The 24084-nt window shown below is 38.2% G+C and overlaps 1 protein-coding gene across 3 annotated transcripts in view; it reads left to right on the forward strand.

Annotated features, from left to right (window-relative positions):
• The window catches only part of TESK2 (testis associated actin remodelling kinase 2), a 132003-nt gene that overhangs the window by 88602 nt on the left and 19317 nt on the right, over positions 1–24084 (forward strand). For all 3 annotated transcript variants that reach the window (XM_019449498.2, XM_019449499.2, XM_019449500.2), the window contains one exon: positions 2680–2728. In XM_019449498.2, the coding sequence (XP_019305043.2) occupies positions 2680–2728 (49 nt within the window). The remainder of the gene's footprint in view (positions 1–2679; positions 2729–24084) is intronic.

Here is a 24084-nt window from a genome sequence, read left to right on the forward strand (position 1 = left end):
CTTATTTCACTTAGCATAATATACTCTAGCTCCATCCATTTTGCTATAAATGGCAAGATTTCATTTTTTTGATGGCTGAGTAATATTCCATTATATATATATATCCATCTTCTTTATCCAATTTCAGTTGATGGACAGTTGGGTTCTTTCCATAATTTGACTGTTCTTGATAATGCTGCTATAAGCATCAGGATACATGTGCCCCTTCGAATCAGTATCTTTGTATTTTTTGGGTAAATACCTAATAGTGCAATTGCTGGGTCGTAGGGTAGTTCTATTTTTAACTTTTTGAGGAATCTCCATCCTGTTTTCCAGAGTAGCTGCACCAGTTTGCATTCCCACCAACAATGTAAGAGGGTTCCCCTTTCTCAACATCCTTGCCAACATCTGTTTTCCTGTGTTGTTAATTTTAGTCATTCTGACAGATGTGAGGTGGTAGCTCATCATGGTTTTGATTTATATTTCCCTGATGATGAGTGATGTTGAGCATCTTTTCATGTGTCTGTTGGCCATCTGGATGTCTTCTTTAGAAAAATGTCTGTTCATATCTTCTGCCTGTTTCTTTTTGTCTAAGTTTTTTTTAATTTTGAAAGAGAGACAGAGAGAGAGTGGGGGAGGGGCAGAGAGAGAGAGGGAGAGAGAGAATCCTAAGCAGGCTCCACACTGTCAGTGCAGAGCCTGATGTGGGGCTCAAACTCACAAACCATGAGATCATGATCTGAGCTGAAACCAAGAGTCGGACGTTCAACCAGCTGAGCCACCTAGGTGCCCCTCTTCTGCCCATTTCTTAACTGGATTATTTATTTTTTGGGTTTGAATTTGGTGAATTCTTTATAGATTTTGGATGCTAACCCTTTATCAGCTATGTCATTTGCAAATATCCTCTCCCATTCCGTAGGTTGCCTTTTAGTTTTGATGATTGTTTGATTCACAGTGCAGCAGCTTTTTATCTTGATCAAGTCCCAGTAGTTCATCTTTTGCTTCCCTGGCTTCTGGAGATATGTCTAATATGTAACTATTGTTTTGCTAGTAGAATCCTACTGCCTAACTTCTATATAAATATTTGACTAAATAAAATAAATACTCCTTTGTTCTCCAGCCTTGTACCTGACTCTAAATGTTCTTTCTGGGGTTCCTGGATAGCTCAGTAGGTTAAGCGTCTGACTCTTGATCTCACCTCAGGTCTTGATCTCAGGGTTGTGAGTTCAAGCTCTGTGTTGGGCTCCATGCTGGGCATGGAGCCTACAAAAAAAAAAAGGTTGTTTCTTATAAAATGAATTTACATTGTGAAGCTAATTTGGTGATCATTGCTTTTTCATTCAAGAAGTGTTTGTTTAGCATCTTATTTGCAAAGCATTGTGTATCAGGCACTATATGTAGAAACAAATGAGAAGAGATCTGTATTCTTGAAAATCTTTCTTATATTCCATTCTGGAGAAGAAGTCACAAATGTTAAAAGAAGAACAGTTAATATATTCTAGTTCTTAGTATATTCTAGGAGCCCAAGTTATGTCATTTCATCTTCACAATAACCATATGAGTTAGGTAATAGTAATACTCCCATTTTGTATATGAAGAAACTAAAATACGGGGATGTCATCATGAAGTGGCAGAGCCAGGATTCAAATATAAGCAGTCTGACTCCAGACCCTGGACCACCTCAGTTAGGCTAATGAACAATCTTTCAGAGCAGAGTGAAAAGTGCATAGCAGTACTGTTGAGATGAGGAGGAGAGAGAGGATTAATGATAAGTGAAGATATCCCCTAGATCAATATAGAGAAGATGAAATTTTAGCTGATCCTGGAAGGATTATTTTCAGTAAAATGAAATAAAGAGAAGAGCCTGAACTTAAGTTTGTAGGTCATAAAAATCATTTATGCTGTTCAACAAATCTTTTGTGCCAGATACTATACTAGGTACTAGAAATGCAAAAGTATGTAAAACTCTGAATTCTTCATAGTAAGGATGGTTAGTTACTAAAGAGTGATATTGGCTGGGGCGCCTGGGTGGCTCTGTCGGTTAAGCGTCTGACTGCATCTCAGGTCATGATCTCACACTCCGTGAGTTCAAGCCCCCCGTTGGGCTCTGTGCTGACAGCTCAGAGCCTGGAGCCTGCTTCAGATTGTCTCCCTCTCTCTCTGTCCTTCCCCTGCTCTCGCTCTGTCTCTGTCTCTCTCAAAAATAAAGATTAAAAAAAAAAAAGTGATATTGGCAGAGGGCAAATTATAATGAGTTTAGGAATGAACGAAGGTTAAAGAAATGTAGATAGTGAATGTAACCTATTAAAGTTTGGTAACAAATGAGGGATGCCTGAGTGGCTCAGTCAGTTACAGGTCAGATTCTTGATTTTGGCTCAGGTCATTATTCTCATGGTTTATGGGATTGAGCCCTGTGTCAGGGCTCCTGTGTCAGAATCCTGTTTGGGATTCTCACTCTCCCTCTCTCTCTCTGCCCCTCCTCTGCTTGCTCTCTCCTTCTCTCTCAAAAATAAATAAAGTTAAAGGAAAAAAAAAATTACCAGCCTGATATCAAAGTTGAGAGGCTGCAGCATTATACAAGATCCCAGGAGACTTCACAGGTAATTGGATTATTTCCAATACATGACTAGCTAAACTAGTTTCTTTATATGGCAGTTATATTCTTTTCCTTTGCTAAAAAAATTTTTTTTTGTTTCATAGGTTCATGGGTGTGTGTGTACATCAAGGACAATTGCATGCACTTACAGAGGTAAGACTTAAGCATATTGAAGTGACTTCTTTGCCTTAGTTTTAGCATTTGTGGTTCCATACTAATTGTTACTTGCATAATGTTAGCAAAATGTGTATGCATTTATATTTATACAAAAATGGCAGTGTTAACAATGCTTTCTTCTCTTGCCTGGGGAAAATAGCCATATCTATTAATACTCTTGGATTCTCTCATAATATTTGTGAATAATCTGAGAATATGAGTGCTCAAATGTTATACTGATTCTTGCTTCCCGGATGACCCCTTCCAAAGCTAAGGGAGACATCACTTGGCTGCAGATTATTTTGTGGCAACAAATCCCCGGACTATCCAGAAACATTTGGTGTCCTGATATAAAATTCCACAATCACTGTTCTAGTGTCCTGATTGGTCTTATTACTCCTTGGAATCAGTTTACATCTTCAGTCTTATTTCATTTTCAGTCTCTTCTAGGCAGTAAAGCCATTACTTAACCTCTGAGGACCAGAGAATCCTCTCTAGAACAAAGGCTTCCTAAACTTAGGTACTGAGCTATCAACTCAGAATTTACTTGGATCCTTCTCAGAAACACAGCTTCCTGGAATCTTCTAGGCTTAGTAGGTCTTCATAGGGCCCATATGTGTTCTTAAAGGTCTTCATAGGGCCCATATGTGTTCTTAAAGCTCCCCAAGATTATTCAAATGAGCATCTAGATTTAAGAGTCTATGTTCTAGAATGTATTCACATTCCTCCTTAGGAAGTAAGTACCAAAATACAAAGTGAAGAAACTTAGGAAGGAAAATTGTTTAACAGAATTTGCAAGTATTGGTTTCCTGCTGGCTTGGTGCCCTATATTTGTCCCTAATATCTGATAAAAGAAGGTCCCATGTACCTCACTCTGTGTCTCTTTTCTCAGTTACTGAGGGCACCAGAATGTGGAATGTGTATAGTTCTGTCCTGCCTCTTATATGGAAGGCCAAAGAAGGCAGAATAATGAGGTGGTTAAGAGCATGGACTCTGGGGGCACCTGGGTGGCTCAGTCGGTTAAGCGGCCGACTTCGGCTCAGGTCATGATCTCACGGTCTGTGAGTTCGAGCCCCGCGTCAGGCTCTGTGCTGACAGCTCAGAGCCTGGAGCCTGTTTCAGATTCTGTGTCTCCCTCTCTCTCTGCCCCTCCCCTGTTCACACTCTGTCTCTCTCTTTCTCAAAAATAAACGTTAAAATAAATTAAAAAAAAAAAAAAAGAGCATGGACTCTGAAGTCTTGATTGCCTAGGTTTGAATTTCTCTGTGTCTCAGTGGTGTTGTCTGTAAAATGGGAATAAAAAAAATAATGGTATCTGTTCCAGGGAGTCTAGATAGAAAAGAGGACCAATAGCTGAATCCTAAAGTATTTAATTATAAAAGTCTGAGGAGAAGACATTTTGAGAGGGAGTGGTTAGTGAGGTAGGAAGAGAAACCACGAGAGTGTATTGGCCTGGAATGGAAAGGAAGGAGTTTCAAGAAGGAGGGAGTCAGTAATTATAGCAGATCCTACTGATAAGAGGATGACCTCACAGGGATTTTGTGAGGATGAAATATAAAATGCTTATTTAGCACAGTGGCTGGCATATAGTAATTGCTTAGTACATTTTAACTGTTACAGCTTTTATTATTAGCAATGACTGGGCCCTCCCAAACCCCTTAAATTGTCAATATTTTTCATTTGATACTTAGTTCAATTCTGTGGTTAATGTTATTAAAAATTTTAGAAACTTTTTATTGGGTACGCCTGGATGGCTGAGTGGGTTAAGTGTCTGACTTCAGCTCAGGTCATGATCTCATGGCTTGTGGATTCAAGCCCCACATCATGCTCCACGCTGACAGCATACAGCTTGCTTGGGATTCTCTTTCTCCCTCATTGTCTGCCCCTCTCCGACTTGCGCTTTCTCTCTCTCTCAAAAATAAATAAACTTAAAAAAAAAAAACTTTTTATTGAAGTGTGACATAACAGAAATGTTATAACATATGAAATGTGTACAGCTCACTAAATTTTTACAAATGAACCCGCCCATAACCAGCATTTCAGATCAAAAACATTTTCTGTGTGTTTCTTTTCTCAGAAGTGAGTCTATAAATTCTTCAAACACAAAACTCTCTCCTTCTCTCAAGCTTTCTGGCAGAGCTCTGACACTAATAATTGTTAAAGTATTTGTTGTACTCCATGTTTGTATCATTGTTCTCTGAAGTGTCAGTTTACTGGAAGGGTTTGTATGTTGGTTTTTTCTGACAAAGAACATGCTTTAAAATCTGTGATCATGGAGCGCCTGGGTGGCTTAGTCAGTTAAGCATCCAACTTAGGCTCAGGTCATGATCTTGCAGTTTGCGAGTTTGAGCCCCACATCGGGCTCTGCGCTGACAGCTCAGAGCCTGGAGCCTGCTTTGGATTCTGTGTCTCCTACTCTCTCTGCCCCTGCCCCACTCCCTCTCTCTCTCTCTCTCTCTCTCTCTCTCTCAAACTAAATAAAAATTAAAAGAAAAATCTGTGATCATGTTGTAAATTTAGAAGTGGAGTGTAGTCGAAATGGCAGAAATGAATGCTCTTAATGCAGCATTCTTTTGGCCATGTTGCACTTAAGTAATATTCTCTGTGTTTGTTAGCTTGTTATAGCCATATACAACATACAGTGCCTGCTTTGTGAAAGAGTGTATATTTCCAGTATCATTAATCAGATATTGGCATAACTTATAATTTTTATTATGATGTTAATAGGCTGATGGTCATTTAGGCCAAATATCCAAATGTCACTGGTTATTTTCAGAAGGGGATCCCCAAGGGCCGTTATGGCATAGATATCTGAGGACTCACATGTTTGTCTTAGAATTGAATTTGGCAGCACACTTTTGGTTTCACTAAGGATTATAAAAATAAATTACTACTAACATCTAGCACAGCATTGGGAACTTGGATGGAACTCTTGATTGGTGGAATGCCTGCTCTTTACAATAATGTGAACACCATTCTTTATTTCTCTTAAAATAAATTTTCAATAATTACAGTAGACAAACATAACTCTTGTTAGTGCCTGTAAAGTGTTGATATTATTAGGAAGAGTACTTCTCGTATACAGTAGTGATCTGGACTTTTTTAGGCTTTAACCATTTCTGTGAGTGTTGTTTGTAATTGTAGACATTAACTGAACTTGGAACAATCAGACAGTTAGGTACTACTAACTACCACCGGTAGTTTTACCTGTAGTAAGTATAGACTTCTGAGTTTTTAAGCAAATGAGTTGTTTGTTATAGAGAAAACGGTTTGATAAAAGATCAAACAGAACCTTTTAAATTTCATGTATCAAATAGGAATGTTCCATAAGTATTTCTTTGACTCAGGAGACCTAACATTGTCTTTCATTTGGTCATGAGTATCAAGGAAGTGGAAATCTTCAGTTTTTAAAGACAGAAAATATATAACCCTTTGTATTATTAGTTAGCTATTGCTATATAACGTCCAACCATAAAACCTCAAAAGAATACAACAATAAACATTTATTTCTTGTACATCTGCAAGTTGAGCACTTCTGCTAGTCTCACTTGGGCTCATTCATGCATGTGTCAGGTCATCTGGTAGTCTGATCTAGGTTGGGCTTTGCTGGGACCCCTTTGCTCTAGCTGCTTCTCATCCTTCTTCTGGGACCAGCGGACTAGCCTGGACATGATGATACCAGAATAACAAGAGTATGCCAGCCATTTGCATAAGTGCTTTTCATGATTCTGCCTATATTCAAGTTTGCTTGGCCAACATCCCCATTGGACAAAACAAGTCACATGCCTGAGTCCACATTGGGAGCATACTGCAAAGTTATATGTCAGAGGGCATAGATTCCATAAAGGGTGAAGAACTGGAACCACTGTTGCACTTTCCCATACCCGATAAATATCCCAATTAGCAGATCATAATTATTTGTCTTTTCTACTCTAATTGAGGGTAAAGACTTTCTCTAATTAAAAAAAAATGCTTTATATATTAGGTATAATTCACAATTCTGTAGTCATATTTTCTCCATTTTATAGATGAGAAAACTAGGCTTAGAGAAATTAAATGAATTCCCAAAGTAGGATTTGGATCCAGATTCATTTGACTTCAAAGCCTATACCCATTCCATTTTAACACACTGTCCTTAATTCACTTATCTATTCCCCACAGTGCTAAGCACTTATGTATATTCCCCACATGTTCTTGTATGTGTAGCATGTATAGTATTTGTAGAATTTTATTCTATTTATATATTTTTTGTTATTTGGTAAAGATATTTCCTGGTTATTGGATATATTAGAATGTGTTTGGTTGGCAAGTAATGGAAAATAGTCATAAAGCCTTAAACAACAAAATGACTCATATAACTGGAATTCTAGCAGTTTTATTAGGTTAAGGGTTGGTTTAATTCAGCAGCTAAATGTTATTTAGAGTCCCCACGTCTTTCTGTCTCTTCACTCTGTCTTTATATTGTCAACTTCATCCTAAGGTTGGATGTCATTCTACTCAAAAAGTAGCTGCCACCAACTTACATGCTATATGTTTTCTCTTCCATATCCAAGATGGAGGTGTGGGAGATTGTCAAAGACAGACAAGAGAGAGATTCTTCCAGACAGAGTATGTGTCATCTCATAATGCCTTCTTCTTAAGCTTGTTAAGAAAGGCACAAAGAGAGAAATATCCTCATAATCAAACAGTTTAAGGGGCTTCTTTGTGCAGGACCTTTCAGTGCCTAGAAGATTGGAAATTTGGGAATGAGTGAAATATAAGATTGTCGGGTAGGGATCTCAAGTGACAGTACTCTCTGGTCAAAAGAGTCAGCAAAAGAAAAGAATTGCTTGGCAGATATTTTGGGGTCTCTCTTGCCTTTTCTAGGAGAAATTATGCTTTTTCTCCCCACTGTGCCAGTAAGAACCACTCAGCAATTACTTGGCCTAGTGAGGTGATTCATTCTCTTTACAGCAAAGTGACCTCAGTCAGGCAGATACTTGGTACTGAAAGAAACATTCCAGGGGTGCCTGGGTGGCTCAGTCGGTTAAGCTCCCAACTTTGGCTCAGGTCATGATCTCCCAGTTCGTGAGTTTGAGCCCCGCATCGGGCTCTGTGCTGACAGCTTAGAGCCTGGAGCCTGCTTCAAATTCTATGTCTCCTTCTCTCTCTGCTCCTCCCCTGCTCATGCTCTCTCTCTCTCTCTCCTTCAAAAATAAATAAAAACATTTTTAAAAATTAAAAAAAAAAAGACTCCAGGGGCACCTAGGTGGCTCTGTTGGTTAAATGTCCAACTTTGCAAAAATAAATAAACGTTAAAAAAAAAATTTAAGGGGAGCCTGGGTGGCTCAGTCGGTTAGGCGCCCGACTTTGGCTTAGGTCATGATCTTGCGGTCTGTGAGTTTGAGCCCTGAGTCGGGCTCTGTGCTGACAGCTCAGAACCTGGAACTTGTTTCGGATTCTGTGTCTCCCTCTCTCTCTGACCCTCCCCCATTCATGCTCTATCTCTCTCTGTCTCAAAAATAAATAAATGTTAAAAAAAAAAAAGTCTGACTTTGGCTCAGGTCATGATCTCACAATTTGTGAGTTCCAGCCCTGCCCCGGGTTCTCTGTTGTCAGTAGAGAGCCCGCTTGCTTCAGCTCCTCTGTTCCCCCACTCTCTGCCCTTCCTGCTTGTGCTCTCTGTCTCAAAAATAAAATAAACATTAGGAAAAAAAAGAAGAAACACTCTTAGCTCATGAGGGAATGGATCAGCCCTGCAGGCGGCTGAAAAGAACTTTTTATTCACATAGCCCTCATCCTCTTCTCACTCACCATTTCCACCCCCATTGTACACCTTCTTTCTTTTTAAAAGAATAGTTACTTTGAAAATTCCTTGTTTATGTGGGTTGATATGTGTTGTTTCTTGTCAGACTTATAAGAAGCCTTATATAATCAGAGAGCTTACAATGAAAGGAAACTCTGTCGGTTCAGTGACCAAACTCATGCATTATTTATAAAAATGAGCAGCCAGACCCCGATTCCAGTTTCTTGGTGTGCAGTGATATTGCTATTAGTTGTGTCTGCTTCTTTCTTTTTTGTTTCTGTGTAGCCCAGTACAGAGTATTATGTTGGCCTTATTTACCTTGAGCCAGATGCGATATTGTCTGGTGCCTGCCTTGGGTTAACTTTGGCAGCATAGCCATGCCTATCTTTCAAGCTTGGGGTGGCTTTGCGGGGGGGCCTTTACTACTACATAATAGTTAAGAGAACATTCCAGATGTGCCAACAATGATTGCCCCTGTGACCCAGGACTTCTAAAGGAATGATGAGTGTAGAAGAAATGACAGGATGTGAACTGCAAGGGAAGAAAGAGGTTCACTTTACACATAACATTTGGAGTGAATTTGCTGTAGGCTAGGTATTCTGCTAGGCTCGGGACTTATCAAGATAAAAAAATAAACCTATTTCCCTATTTATTGCTGTATAACAAACTACCCTAAAACTCAGTAATTTAAAACAACCATTTTATTTTGCTTATGATTTTGTAGGTCAGGAATTTGGAAGAGCTTTGCTAGGTCTCTGATGCTCATGTGTCAGCTAGAGGACCCACTTCCAGGATGGCTGCTTCATTCGTATGCCTGGTGCCACAGTGATGAAGGTGTTTTGGCCCCTGTCTTTCACTACATGGTGTCTCATTCTCTGGGTCATCTCCGTATGGCTTGAGCTTCCCACAGCTTGGCGATCTCAAGATAGACTTTTTATGTGGTGACTGGCGAGAGGAATAAGCCACCCAAGTGAAAACTGAAAGATTTCTTATGACATACCTTTGGAAGTTCCAGAATGTCACTTAAGCTGCATTCTCTTGGTCAGATCTGATTCATAGGGAGGGGAATTATCAGACTCTACATCTCACTGACCATTTTTATTCCACTGCAATGTCTTTCAGGGACTCAGTGTTTAGTGACTGGGGTAGTAAGAAATTTCTTACTATGTCCTTCCTTAAAAGTTTTTTTTTTTTTTTTAGGGTTGTTTTTTTTTCAATATATGAAGTTTATTGTCAAATTGGTTTCCATACAACACCCAGTGCTCATCCCAAAAGGTGCCCTCCTCAATACCCATCACCCACCCTCTCCTCCCTCCCACCCCCCATCAACCCTCAGTTTGTTCTCAGTTTTTAAGAGTCTCTTATGCTTTGGCTCTCTTCCACTCTAACCTCTTTGCTTTTTTTTTTTTTAATGTTTATTTTTGAAAGAGAGAGAGAGCTCAAGCAGGGGAGGGGCAGAGAGAGAGAGAGAGAGAGAGAGAGAGAGAGAGAGAGGACCCCAAGCAGGCTCCGCACTGTCAGCACAGGGCCCAACTCAGGGCTTGAATCCACAAACTGTGAGATCATGACCTGAGCCAAAGTCGGATGCTCAACCAACTGAGCCACGCAGGTACCCCAAAAGCTCTTTTTAAATATCCAGCCATTATTCCATGCTGTTAACTCTTAGATATCCATATATTTTGATAGTTGTTACTCGTTATACTTCATATTCTTTTTTTCTGTCATCTCCTGTTTTCCATTCAATTATGTTACTAGTATTTCAAATAGAACATAGCTCTGTTAGGTCATTCTTCAATCTTACCCTTTTCTATTGTTAGAATACTTATTCCTCCAAAAGAAAACTACAGAATTAGTTTTTACATTTTCTCATCTCTTGAATTTAATCAGTTCCCAATCCTTTTATTTTCTTTGTGTTGTCTGATTCTCCTTTCTCTGCATTCTTGCCATGATGTTATTCCATGCCTTGATTCCTACAAAGACTTTGTGGCTGTTTTTCCTGTCTCTAGTCTTTCTTTGCTTCAGTTTGGTATATCAGTACTCAAATAATCCATTAGGCATACTTTAATAATGTGATGCTTCTGTTTTAAAACTTCTGTGTAGCATTCTAGACTATTTTATTTCAGAATACATAGCTCTCCCTTTAGTTAGGTGGGTCTTCTGCTGTCTTCTACATCTGCTGGCCTTAGATGTGCCTTCTAGGACCTGGGATGCCCTTATATCTCTTCTCCCTCCCACTTTCCAAGTTATGTCAAATCCCAGGCTCTCTAATGGACCTCAGTCTCCTAAATAGGGTCAATGATAATGCTTTGTGTGACTAGGCTCATAGTATATGTTTAGGATGTTTTTAAAGTAGGTTGTTTAGTGTAGACCCAACTCTGAGAAAGCTGAATTAGCCCCAGTGGAAAGAGCCCAAGGTCACAAATAGTATGAAATGCCACATCTCAAGTTCTTTCATAACCAGAAGTTTATTTCATTTATACTTGTAAAAATAGCTAAAAGCATTTCTGTAAATACGTGTTGGCATCTTTACTTTTGAAAAAGGTAACTTTTATTAAAGTTTTTTGGTTTGGTCATTTAGTAATAAAAAATCTCTAAATAAATTGTGGCTCGTGTTTTCTGCCCTTATTTTTGGTAACTCCCTATGACATTTGAAAAACAAGAATTTGAGGTTGGCAGTCTAACCCACAAATAATAGAAGAGTTCATTTAGTTTACTTTATTCTTTTTTTTTTTTTTTTTTAAATTTTTTTTTCCCAACGTTTATTTATTTTTGGGACAGAGAGAGACAGAGCATGAACGGGGGAGGGACAGAGAGAGAGGGAGACACAGAATCGGAAACAGGCTCCAGGCTCTGAGCCATCAGCCCAGAGCCTGACGCGGGGCTCGAACTCACGGACCGCGAGATCGTGACCTGAGCCAAAGTCGGACGCTTAACCGACTGTGCCACCCAGGCGCCCCTGGTTTACTTTATTCTTAAGGCAGTTTTCCCCTGACTTGCTAGCTTGTTTCTGGCTCATTTACTCATTCTAAAAATGTTTATTGGGCTCCTACTATGTATCTAGCACTATTCCAGGTATTGGGAATGTAATAATGAACAAAAAATAATCTTTTCCCTCATGGAATTTATATTGTAATCAGCAGGGGGTGGGTAGAGGAGTTAGACTAAACAGGAAAACAAATTGGAATATATATGGTTTAAGTGCTGTGGGTGCGTTTGCAGTTTCACTATATGGACAGGGGAGGTCTCACAGAAGAAACAAAAATTAAGGAATTAAGGGAATTAGCTACATGAACATTTGGGGAAAGAGTGTTCTAGGAAGTGGGAACAACAAGGGCAAAGACATGGAGGCAGAAATGTGCCTGGTATGGTTGAAGAACTCCAAGGAAGGTGATATGGCTGCAGAGGAGAAAGTGAAAAGTATAGTAGATGTGAGTCAGAGAGGAAATGTGGGATCAGATCACATGGTCTTATAGACCATTGTAAGAACTTCAGCTTTTACTCAGGAATTGTGAAGTCTTTGGGGTTTTTGAGTAGAGGTATGACATTATGTGACTTATCTTTTAAAAAGATCACTCTGGCTACTGTGAGGTGAATAGACTGAAAAGGAGGCAAGGGTGAAAGCAGGAAGACTAGCTAAGTGACAATTGCAATAGAGTCTGTACAAGAAATAAAGACTATGCAGAAAGGGTGAGAGATGATGGTAACTTGGACCAGAGTTGTAGTTGTAGCAGTAGCTGTGCTTCTGTTGATTCTGGATCTATTTTGAGAGTAAACGAGGCTTTCCTGATGCGTTGGGTATGGGCTATGAGAAGATAAAGGGACTCAAGGATAGCTCTGAGATTTTTGGTCAGAACAAAAACAAAAACTTTGGATAGAGTTCTATTAATGGAGATGGGGAAGACTATAGGATACAAGATGGAAGATGATTGAGAGGTCAGGTTTTTTTTTTTTTTTAAGTTTATTTTTATTTATTTTTGAGATATAGAGAAGAGTTAGTAGGGGAGAGGCAGAGAGAGAGGGAGACAGAATCCCAAGCCAGCTCTGTACTGTTAGTGCAGAATCTGATGCGGGGCTTGAACCCACTAACCATGAGATTATGACCTGAGCTGAAGTCAAGAGCTGGATGCTTAACTGACTGAGCCACCCAGGCACCCTGAGATGTCAGTTTTGAATAGATTGAGTTTGAAATATTTATTGGACATCCAAATGGAGATAACTGTATAGAGCACAGGGATTCCAAGGAGTACTCTGAGTGATACCTTACTTGTTCAGTTCCTGTTTATTAGCTTTTTCACTAGAAAACATTCCACTGATTTGGAAGGAGGCATTTTTCAACTGTTGTATTACTTACTTCTTGGGTAATAATAATGAAAATATTATTAATTAAGTTGTCTTTCTTTCTCCTCTCCTCTCCTTTTCTTTTCTTTTTTTTTTTCTTTTCTCTACACCCAACATGGGCCTCAAACTCATGACCCCATGATCAAGAGTTGTGTACTCCACTGACTGAGTCAACCAAGCACCCCGTTTGTTTTTGTTTTTTTTTTTTACCATATATATCTATTATATATAATAGATATCTATCTATGGATATCTATGGATAGATATCTATTATATATAATATCTATTATATATAATAGATATATAATAGATATATTATGGATATCTATGGATATCTATATAATAGATTTATAATAATTATATATAATAGATATCTATCTATAGATATCTATGGATAGATATCTATTATATATAATATCTATTATATATAATAGATATATAATAGATATATAGATATAATATATAATATTATATATATAATACATATAATATCTATATATCTATATAGATATCTATATATAGATATATAGATATAATAGATATTATATATCTACAATAGATATATAATATCTATTATATATAATAATAATAATATATATATCTATAGTAGATATATAATATCTATTATATATAATAGATATCTATCTATCCATATCTATCTCTCTATCTATCTCTCTATCTATATATATAGATAGAGAGAGAGAGAGGAGGGCAGAGAATTTAAGATCTCTTTAGCTGAGTAGTGGAGCTGGAATTTGAATCAAGTTCTGGCTCACTGTAATCCTGTGTTTACCAGACTTTAAGCTCCTTGGGTTTGGTTATTTTATTCACTACTGAATCGTCAGCAACTGGCACATAAAGGCATGCAATAAATACTAGTTGAGCAAATGGATAAATGGATGAATGAATGAATACTGCTTCCCAACACTTGGATTTACAGCAGTTAGTCTGTTTGCACAAAGACATTTGCCTCTTTCAAGGTTGTTTTGGCCATCCATTTGATGAATCTTTTCTCAGTGTTGGTAGTGATAAGATAGCTGGAGGATTTAGAAAAGTGCTTTAGGGGATTTCTAGCTAATCTTTCTCCTGATCCTCTCCATGACTGTGAGACTAGTGTGGCAACTGAATTCATAGAGCTCTTTTTGAGTTTAGGCTAAACCAGTTTTTAACAGAAGTTTTGACAAGTGTACTTTTCTTAATTTGATAAGTGGTATCATTCACAGGTGGGTCTATGTAGGCACTTGAGAGCTGTTCCTACTTTGGATACTGTAGCAAGAATGAAGACAGTGGAAGGAGGGTGGTTTCCCAATATACCTCTCATACATTCCTGGTACTCCATTTCTGCATTCCTACACCTGATACATCATCACTATCTGTACTTTCTTTTTAAAAAAATTTTTTTTATGTTTATTTATTTTTTGACAGAGAGAGAGAGAGAGAGAGAGAGAGAGACAGAGCATGAGTGGGGGAGGGGCAGAGAGAGAGGGAGACACAGAATCTGAAGCAGGCTCCAGGCTCCCAGCTGTCAGCACAGAGCCCTACATGGGGCTCGAACTCAAGTACTCTAAGATCATGACCTGAGCTGAAGTCGGAGGCTTAACGGACTGAGCCACCCAGGCACCCCCACTATCTGCATTTTCTATGTTTACTTGTTCTTTATGTTGGTCTTTTCTTCCTATGACAGTCACCATTATTTGCCTATATAGTAAATTCTTAGATCAACAATTTCCAAAGTGAATCATAAGCATTTCTATCCTCAACATGCTCATTTTAGCACATTTCACTTTCCTGTAGTAATTGCTTATGTTTGTTTGTTTGTTTGTTTGTTTATTTTTGATTATGTTTATTTTCTACTCAACAAATAATTACTAAGCAGACACTTTGTGTCAAAGGCCAGTTTAGCTGAACTTCGAAAAAGAGAAGCTGGTCTATGAAGGTGGCAGAACAATTGCCTAAAGCTTTCTGGTACATGGCACAAGTAGCTGCTTCATAAATGTTTAAGTAATGACTTGTAAAAGTATTAATATAGCGCTTAGCTTTTCTACTATCTTAGCTGATAGTTCTCTTTTCCTTCATCCCTGACCTTTCCCATTTTCTATATCTTATCAATCACAATGTCCTGTCCACTTTATCTTCTTACTATCTTGAATCCATTCACTTTACACCAGTTCCTCTGCCATCATCTTGCAGTAACCTGACTAGTCTATCAGTCTTCTTCCTCACCTAAAATCCATACTGTCCATGTTGCCAGCCAAGTGGTCCTTCTAAAATACAAATCTGTTTTTTAACCATCTTAGCCATTTTTAAGTGTACAGTTCAATAGTATTAAATATGTTTACATTGTTGTGCAACAGATCTCCAGATCTTTTTCATCTTCTACTTTCTGTTTCTGTGATTTTGACTGCTCCAGGTACCTCATAGAAGACTCATATAGCATTTGTCTTTTTGTGACGGGCTTATTTCACTTAGCATAATGTCCTAAAGGTTCATCAATGTTGTAACGTGTGATGGGATTTCCTTCCTTTTTAAGGATGAAAAATATTCCATTGTAAATGTATACCACATTTTACTTACCCATTCATCCATTTGATGGACATAAACACCATGTTTAATACAAATCTAATTTTGTTTCTCCCTACATAAACCCTTCTATAGCTCTTCATTGCTCTCAGGGTCAAGTCAAAACATCTAATCCTACTTCTGCTTGTCTGTGTGGCCTCACTGCTCACTTCTCTGACCTCTTTGCTCCTGTCTCAGTTATGCACCATAGTTATTAACCTCTTTCAGTTCCACAAATGGGACATGACCCTTTCCACCTCTGATCCTCTGTACTAGTTCTTCCCTCTGCCTATAACACAACCTCTCCATCTCCCATTGGCCTAGCCAACTCCTACTTAACCTTCACAATCCAGCTTACATATATTATTTTCTCTCAGAAGTCTTTTCTGATCTCATAAGGTTAGGTATCTCTCCTATATGCTTCCATATTACAATAATAGTTATCATTGATTTTTATTCACTGTTTGCATTTGTAGATTACAAATTCCTTAATGGCAAGGACCATTTTGTTTACACTGATACCAATTGATTCCTAGCATAGTGCCTGACAAATGATAGCTGCTTATCATATTTGTTGATTGAATGAATGAATAAATGAATAATCAGTGGCATTTTCTGGCTCAAAACCTTCAGTGATTTCTTCATTGATTACAGTATAGTTTTTTTAAATTTTTATTTATTTATTTTTGAGAGAGAGGAGAGGGGGCAGAGAGAGAGAGAGAGAGAGAGAATCCCAACCAGGTTCCACATTATCAGTGCAGAGCCCAACATGGAGCTTGAACCCACGAAATGTGAGATCATGACCCCAGCCAAAACCAACAGTCAGATGCTTAACTGAGCCACCCTGATGCCCCTACAGTGTAGTTTTATAACCTTAGTTGCTTACCAGAATTGCTTAGGAGCTTTTTAGAAAGTGCAGATGCCAGAACCTCACATAAGACCCACTGAATTAAAGTCTTGGCGGAGGCCTAGGCACCTGTATTTAAAAATAAATTAATGTACTCCATAGGGGGTGCCTGTGTGGTTCAGTCAGTTAAGTGTCTGACTCTTGGTTTCACTTCAGATCATGATCTTGCAGTTTTGTTTGAGTCCTGCATTGGGCTCTGCACTGACAGTGCAGAACCTGCTTGGTATTCTCTATCTCTCCTCTCTCTCTGCCCCTGCCCAGCTCGTGTACTCTCTCCCTAACTAAATAAATAAACTTTATATATAAAAAAATAAGTTCATAGGTTATTCTGATATACAGCTAGGGTTAAAGCATGGAATTCAGGATAAACTCTTAGCTTGGTATTGTAGTCCTCTGTGCTCTAACATCATCTTGCCTTTTTTCTGCTAGGTCTCCTCTTCTTTAATGAATACTTTGTTATTCAAACAAACTGGTTTTCATGTGTTTACTAAACACGGTCTATTTTTTTTTTTTGCCTCCTTATTCATATTTCTTCATCCTAGGATGTACTCTTCCCCTTTATCCTGTATAGAAATCTTCTCTCCCTTCAGGACTTGGCTCAAAGTCCACTTATTTCTCCATAAAACCTTTTCTGATTCTTTCTTTGCCGGTGCTTGCTCCCCTCTCCTCGCCAAATTTGGTCATAATGTTCCCCTCCATTGATCTTCTTCTCCTGAATAGTTTTTGTGTTTGTCTGTATGTCTGTGTCTGTGTGTGTACCTCTTTTATTACACATTCTGCCATGTATTGAAGTTATTTTTGCTTTGGTTTCCCTATGTAAATGTAAGCTTCCAGAGTAGAAGGAACCCAGGCTTTGGGGTCAAAATGCTCGGATAAAATGTCAGGCCTCACTATTACTAGTTGAGTAACCATAGGCAAATTATTTAAATTCTCTAGGCTTGATTTCCTTGTTTATTAAAAAAAAAAAAAAAAAAGATAACAAGAATGTTTCAGGGTGTTGCAAGGTTCAAATGAGATGAAAGTGCTTCATAAAACAAATTAGTTGCTGGTTATTATAGGGATAGTATTTTACTCATCTGCATATCTGTGATTTCCCAGCAGTACCTTGTATTAAAAGACACTATAGATACTGACTTGATTGAATGGGAGAAAACGAAGCATGTTTTATGCCATTTAAAAAGTGAAGTAGAGGTAAATTTTCTTTTAAAAATTTCTTTTAAGGGAGCCTGGGTGGCTCATTTGGTTAAGCATCAGACTCTTGATTTTGGCTCAGGTCATGATTTCTCAGGTTTGTGAGTTCAAGCCCCACATCAGGCTCTGCACCAGCTCGGAGCTGACATTGCAGAGCCTGCTTAGGTTCTCTCTCTCTGTCCCTCCCCATTTAGTGTGTGCATGCCTGCACGTGCGCACACATACACACACACACACACTCTCTCTCTCTCTCTCTCTCTCTCTCTCTCTCTCAAAATAAATAAACTTAAAAAATTATTTTATTTAGGGGTGCCTGGGTGACTCAGTAGGTTAAGCATTCCACTCAGGTCATGATCTCATGGTTTGTGGGTTCATGTCCCACATCGGGCTCCCTGCTGTTGGTGCAGAGCTTTGGATACTCTGTTCCCCTCTCTCTCTGCCCCTCCCATGCCTGCATGCACTCTCTCATTAATAAACATTAAGTCAGTAAACATTAAATAAACATTAACAATTTTTTTCATTTCATTTATTTACTTATTTTTTGAGAGAGAGAGAGAGACAGAGACAGAGAGAGTACAAGTAAGTGAGGGGCAGAGAGAGAGAGATAAGTGGGACTCACCAGAAGTGGGGCTTGAGTTCATTGGATATGTGAGATCATGACCTGAGCCAAAGTCAGATGCTTAACTGAGCCACCCAGGTGCCCCCTAAAAAAATTTTTTAATAGATTTTTAAAATGTATTTTAGAGCTTATATGCATAAGCTCATGCCTTGCGAATGCTTTTGCATTGATTAATTATAAATTATAAGACCTCTTGCATAGTTATCCTTTGACTCTGTAACTAATTTGCTGAACAATTTATTTTCCATTCAGATTAACTAGTCAGTCAAACATGTATTTCTGGTACACCCAGAAAGAACAAAATTGAGCACTGGACTTTTAGAAATACAAATAAAACAATAGACATATTACCTGATAAGTTAGCTAAAATTTTGGATAAGAAAATATTTCATCTTTTTAAACCAATAATTTATTGTAGTTGGCAGTATCAAGGACCCTTTATTTATGACATTTAAAAATAAGCTTTTTTCTGATTATAAAATCAGATGTACTCATTAAAGAAATAGTTAATATTTCTTGAATGTTGTGTTACATGTATTTTCTTTTTTCATCCTTATGACAACCCTCTGAGATATAGCCACTCTTACTGTTATTTTATGTAAGAAGAAACTGAGAATTAGATTAAATAATATTTGGAAAGCAATTCTTCCACTTTTTACCTACTTAACTCAATTTTTAAGTCATAGTTTAAATTTTCACTTCGCTAGAGTGGCTTTTTCTAATTGACCTCCCACATCCAGACTGTGAGTTGGCTTCTTATTTTCTTTGATAGCATTCTTTCCTTTTTCATTGTAGTACATCTTATAAGTCTTCATTTATATGAATGTTTGTTTATTGTCCCTCTCTTTCCCCTATATTACTTCCATGAGGACTGGGACCTTTTCTGTTTTGTTTACTACTAGCAAGAAATAGGTAACAGGTCATTGAAGAGGTAGGAGTTGGGTTAGAAGAATTAGTTGGGCTTCTTCAGGAATTGTCACTAGGAAAGCTAAAGACAATGTTCTTAGATGCTGGGAGGCTAGAGTGTTAGCCAGAGGGCACCACAGTTAGGAGGACAGTTGTGTTTAGTGTGGTTCTTACTTACTCTTTTTACCTGTTTCTCTTGACGAAGCTAATATGGGTTGCTTTGGCCACTTACAAGGATGTTATAGTAGGAAAATGTATAATGTGGGGATAGAATGGATTGCCTTTCAGATCCATTCTGTCATATTGTTATTTTGTAGCCTTGGGCATTGTTTTCCCTATGAGTATGCACTTGTGAAAAAATGTTCTATCCATCATGGCAAGTGAGATAAATAAGGACAGTGTAATGTATATATTCTGATATTGACTAACTTATCCTGTACATAAGGTCATCAAAATCCTTTTCTGAGAACACCTAAAAGGTAAGGAGGCATTCATGAAGATCAGATAGAAGAACATTAAAATTTTGGGAAATAGAGACTAGATCATGCAAGGCCTTAGGGCATGGTAAGGATTTTGAAATTTATTTTAAATACAGCAGGAAGCCATTGAAAGATTTTAGATAGGAAAGTAAATGATACAATTTGCATTTTAAAAATAGTAATTTGGCTACTCTAGGGAGAATAGATTGTTGAGGGGCAAAAGTAAGGGCAAGGAGAACAGAAGGAGAAATTTAGAGATTATATGAGAGATGTGGGTGGTTTGAACTGGGGTGATATCCATGAAAATGTTTAAAGATCTGTCTTGGAAATAGAAGCACAAGATCCTGATTGTGACTTTGATAAGAAGGAGAATGAGAGGGACGCCTGGGTGGCTTAGTCGGTTAAGCGTCAGACTTCAGCTCAGGTCATGATCTCACAGTCCATGAGTTTGAGCCCCACATCAGCTCTGTGCTGACAGCTCAGAGCCTGGAGCCTGCTTCAGATTCTATGTCTCCGCTCTCTCTGCCCCTCCCCTGCTCATGCTTGGTCTGTCTCTCTCTCAAAAATAAACATTAAAAAAAAATTGTTTTTTGAAGAATGAGAATGAGAAATGAAATGGTCACAGTTTCTAGGTAGGTGGTGGTGGTATTGTTTACTGAGATGTGGAAAACTTGGAGAGTACAGCTAGAATACTTCTCCCTCTGTTGTGCGTATATGACCTGTATTACCTGAGAACTTTTTTTTTTTAACATAATGCTATTATCGGCCTAGTCTCTTCACTATAGAAGACCAGACCCAGTCTTTGTCTTAGCCCATCTTAAGGCCCTTACTTGGGCAAGACTTTCCTGGTTTAAGCTCTAAAGACTGAAGTAGCTGATAAGAGCTGACTCATAGAGAATGGGGATGGAATCCCTGTATATAGTAGATGGTTAGGGACACTTCACTCATTAATTCATTCAACAAGTATTTATGAGGGCCTACTTTACCAGACACTGATCTAGGCATAGTATTAAACCTATTTTTCTTTTTTTTTTTATTTATTTTTATTTTTTTTTCAACGTTTTTTATTTATTTTTGGGACAGAGAGAGACAGAGCATGAACGGGGGAGGGGCAGAGAGAGAGAGGGAGACACAGAATCGGAAACAGGCTCCAGGCTCCGAGCCATCAGCCCAGAGCCCGACGCGGGGCTCGAACTCACGGACCGCAAGATCGTGACCTGGCCGAAGTCGGACGCTTAACCGACTGCGCCACCCAGGCGCCCCAAGTATTAAACCTATTTTTCAATGAACTTATGAAATGAAATGTCAGGATCTTCTGAATTTATTTGGAAAGGGTTTCAGAATTCAATGCTATGCTCATTCTCTGCTTTTAGTCATTTAGAAATTTTTTTTTACAATTTAGAATTCCCCAAACCCTTCTGAGTGGCATCATATCCAGGTCTGCTGCTTTGCTTAAATTGAGAGTTGGCCTTAGACTAGTATTAGCTGCTTCCCAGAGAGTCCCAGTGTCTGACAGAGGAAAGATAATTTTGAACAAATTGGTAAAATAAATATAAACTTAATTCACTGAAGATTAACCATCTGATTTTTCTCACTTTCTCATTAAAGAGGGCATATCATTCTGACATTTGAGATGGTTTAAAACCAAGGAAGAGAAAAGGCTCTCCTTTCTTGTTTTAGGATGTAGATACTTACATATACACCAGACCTCAGATCTGTTTTCTCTGCAGTAAAACCATAACTGGCTGGGTCCTCTTTCCCCACCCCTTCTTTTGATAACTGCTAGTAGAGATCATGAATTTTTGTGAATGTGAGGGTATTTAGTTACCTATTTGACTCTTAGCCTTTGGAGATTTCTGTCTGCATTTGGAGGGACTATTGGGCTGGGAAGCTGTCTTCCACATAGCAAGTTAGAAATCTTTCCTCCCTTTCTATCCCTTTACCTACCATTTGCCACTAGAAGATACTATTTGAACTTGTAGTTTGCTTCCTTTAACTTTTGCTTGATTTATTCCTTATTCTGAGGCTAAGTGGTATGCTAATATAGGCAGAGTAGGTAGAAGAAATGATTGGTTCATTTGAGGATGGCGTTCCTTTTATTACCTTAATTAGAAACTTAACTTCTTCTGGTTTCTATTTTCATTTTGTCCACTGTCAAGTCCCTATTCCTCAGATCTGGTGGGGAGACAGGGTGTGTGTGTCTTCTTTAATGGATTGCTTTGTTCACTCTGACTGAGCCCAATCATCAGGTCAATGTCAAAAGATTCCTATGTGGATCTGCAGAGTACAGGGTTGTAGTAGATTTGGGGTGGCAAGCTGGAGAAAAGAATCATTTTAAGCATAAAACCAATATTTGGGTATAGGAAAGTAGACTGGATGGAGTGGTTAGGAGCCCTGGGCCGATCTGAAATCATGTCTGAAACTATTGATTGCTAGTAGAGCTTCACAGGGTAAAGAAAATAGTCTTATTATTTCTTAGTTTATTCCTTTGAGAAGATTTGTTCTACAGATTTATCTTCTAATGTTTACTTTATTTAAACATATTTGATTTTGATTATGAGATATTTGTTGTAAGAGTTAAAAATCTGTGGGGAAAGATTAATCCTACTTCTTTTAATCTTGTGGGGAAACATTCATTTTGATGTTTATAGTAGCTTACATCTTAGAAAAACACTTGTACTATTTCAGGTATGTTAAACAAACATGTTCTTTAAGCAGTGAACGGGGTCATACTAAGTGTCTGTCTATGGGAAGTATGAAAGAAGAGGGGAGATATCTTTATGGCCTCTTCTACTTACCTTTCAGTTGCTGATAAAAGAAATATCTTCCATAATTTCCAAAAAGATATCTTACTTATATTTTTAAAGTCCATGTGATTTTGACCACTTTAAGGAGTTTACCAAGAGGGTGATAAAAAATATCCTCAGAATTTCATATCTGAGCAGCTAAATGTACTGTTTTATATTTCACTTTATATCCAATGCTACCATAGTGTCTGCCAGATAGTAGGCATTATTAAATATTTATTTTGGATGGTATTTATCAGAAAAATTCTCTAAAAGCATACTTCTTTTTGATCTTAAGTTACATTAATGACTAGAATTGGGATGGCTTCTTTTTTTTTTTTTCAATATATGAAATTTATTGTTAAATTGGTTTCCATACAACACCCAGTGGAATTGGGATGGCTTCTAATGAGAGAGAACTTAAAACCTGCCTCCGTTTATTTCAATGTACTCAATCATTCATTTGTTCATACAACAATTTATTTTGACTTCACTGCATACTGGGCTTACAAAGTTGAGAAAGACCTGGTCCCTGCCATCAAGGTTATAGTACAATGTGATAAGCAATAGTAGAAATATGTACAGAGGGATAAATGGCACAAAGTATAGGATGAGGTATTAGGAAATGCTTTCCAAAATAAAAGATTCGAACTAGGTTTAGAAGGATAAATAAGAATTAACAAAGCTATGAAAAGAAAGAGGAGTATTCTGGCAGTAGATAAGCATATATGAAGGTAGAATGAAACATTTAAATATTCTGAAATACTTTTTAGGTTCCCTTTCCCTTTGGGTCAGTTCATTACTACTGACTGCTTCAGTCAGGCAGCCCTGGTGGATCTCCTGAACAGTGGCAAACTCGGACCTTGGCAGATGTAGGGATATATGCTTGTAGTGGCTGTGGAACTTCGAGCTGAGAACAGGAGCCTCTTTTGGAGCACAAGCCTCCCACAGGGCGCTCTTGGGATGCCTGTCCTGAAATTACCCAAGGCAGTAACAAAGCTTTCTTTTCTTCTTTAAACCAAGCCAGCAGGATGAGATGTCTGCTAGCCTTTGTGTTTGGAGCCGACCAAAAGACATACAGTGGCCAGCACAATGGCATTGTTGGGCTTCAGTGAAAACTAGGTCGGGGCCCAGGCCCTCATCTGTAGAGGGCTCATCCAAAGAACAGAGGTTTCACAAGTCACTGATTTAGCCGATACTGATTTGACACTAATACTGATTTCTGATCTGTTTCTGACTTACTGACGGCACCTACGATTATAGGATCTCTTCCCATTGCTTCTCTGAACACCTAAATTTGGAATCTTTGAGTTGTCTTTAACTCTTTTCCTTCAGTTCTCATATTTACCACTCGGTTGCTATATCCTTTAGATTCTGTCTCTGCATATTCTAACTCTAGCTCACCCTCTCATGCTTATAATAATAATACTCTAAGTCAGGCATTTGGTCACCTCTCATCTCTACTGTTGCAGTACCCTCTAGACCTTCCTCTAGTTACTCCTCTATCCTGCTGTCAGCATGATCTTTCTAAAATGGAGTTTTGGGCATGTATTAGTTTCCTAGGGCTGCCATAAAAAAGCACCACAATGTGGGTGGCTTATAACAACAGAAATTATTCTTTTACAGTTTTACAATTCTGAAGGTTGGAAGTCCAAAATCAAAGTGTTGGCAGGGCCATGCTGTCTCTCTGAAAGCTCTAGGGTAAGATCCTTCCTTGCCTCTTCCTAGCTTCTGGTGGTATCTGTTGGCTTACAGATGTGTCACTCTTATCATTCACATCTTT

Source organism: Panthera pardus, unplaced genomic scaffold, assembly GCF_024362965.1.
Source record: "Panthera pardus isolate Hobbes unplaced genomic scaffold, ASM2436296v1 HiC_scaffold_11, whole genome shotgun sequence".
In the NCBI taxonomy this organism is placed as follows: Eukaryota; Metazoa; Chordata; class Mammalia; order Carnivora; family Felidae; genus Panthera; species Panthera pardus.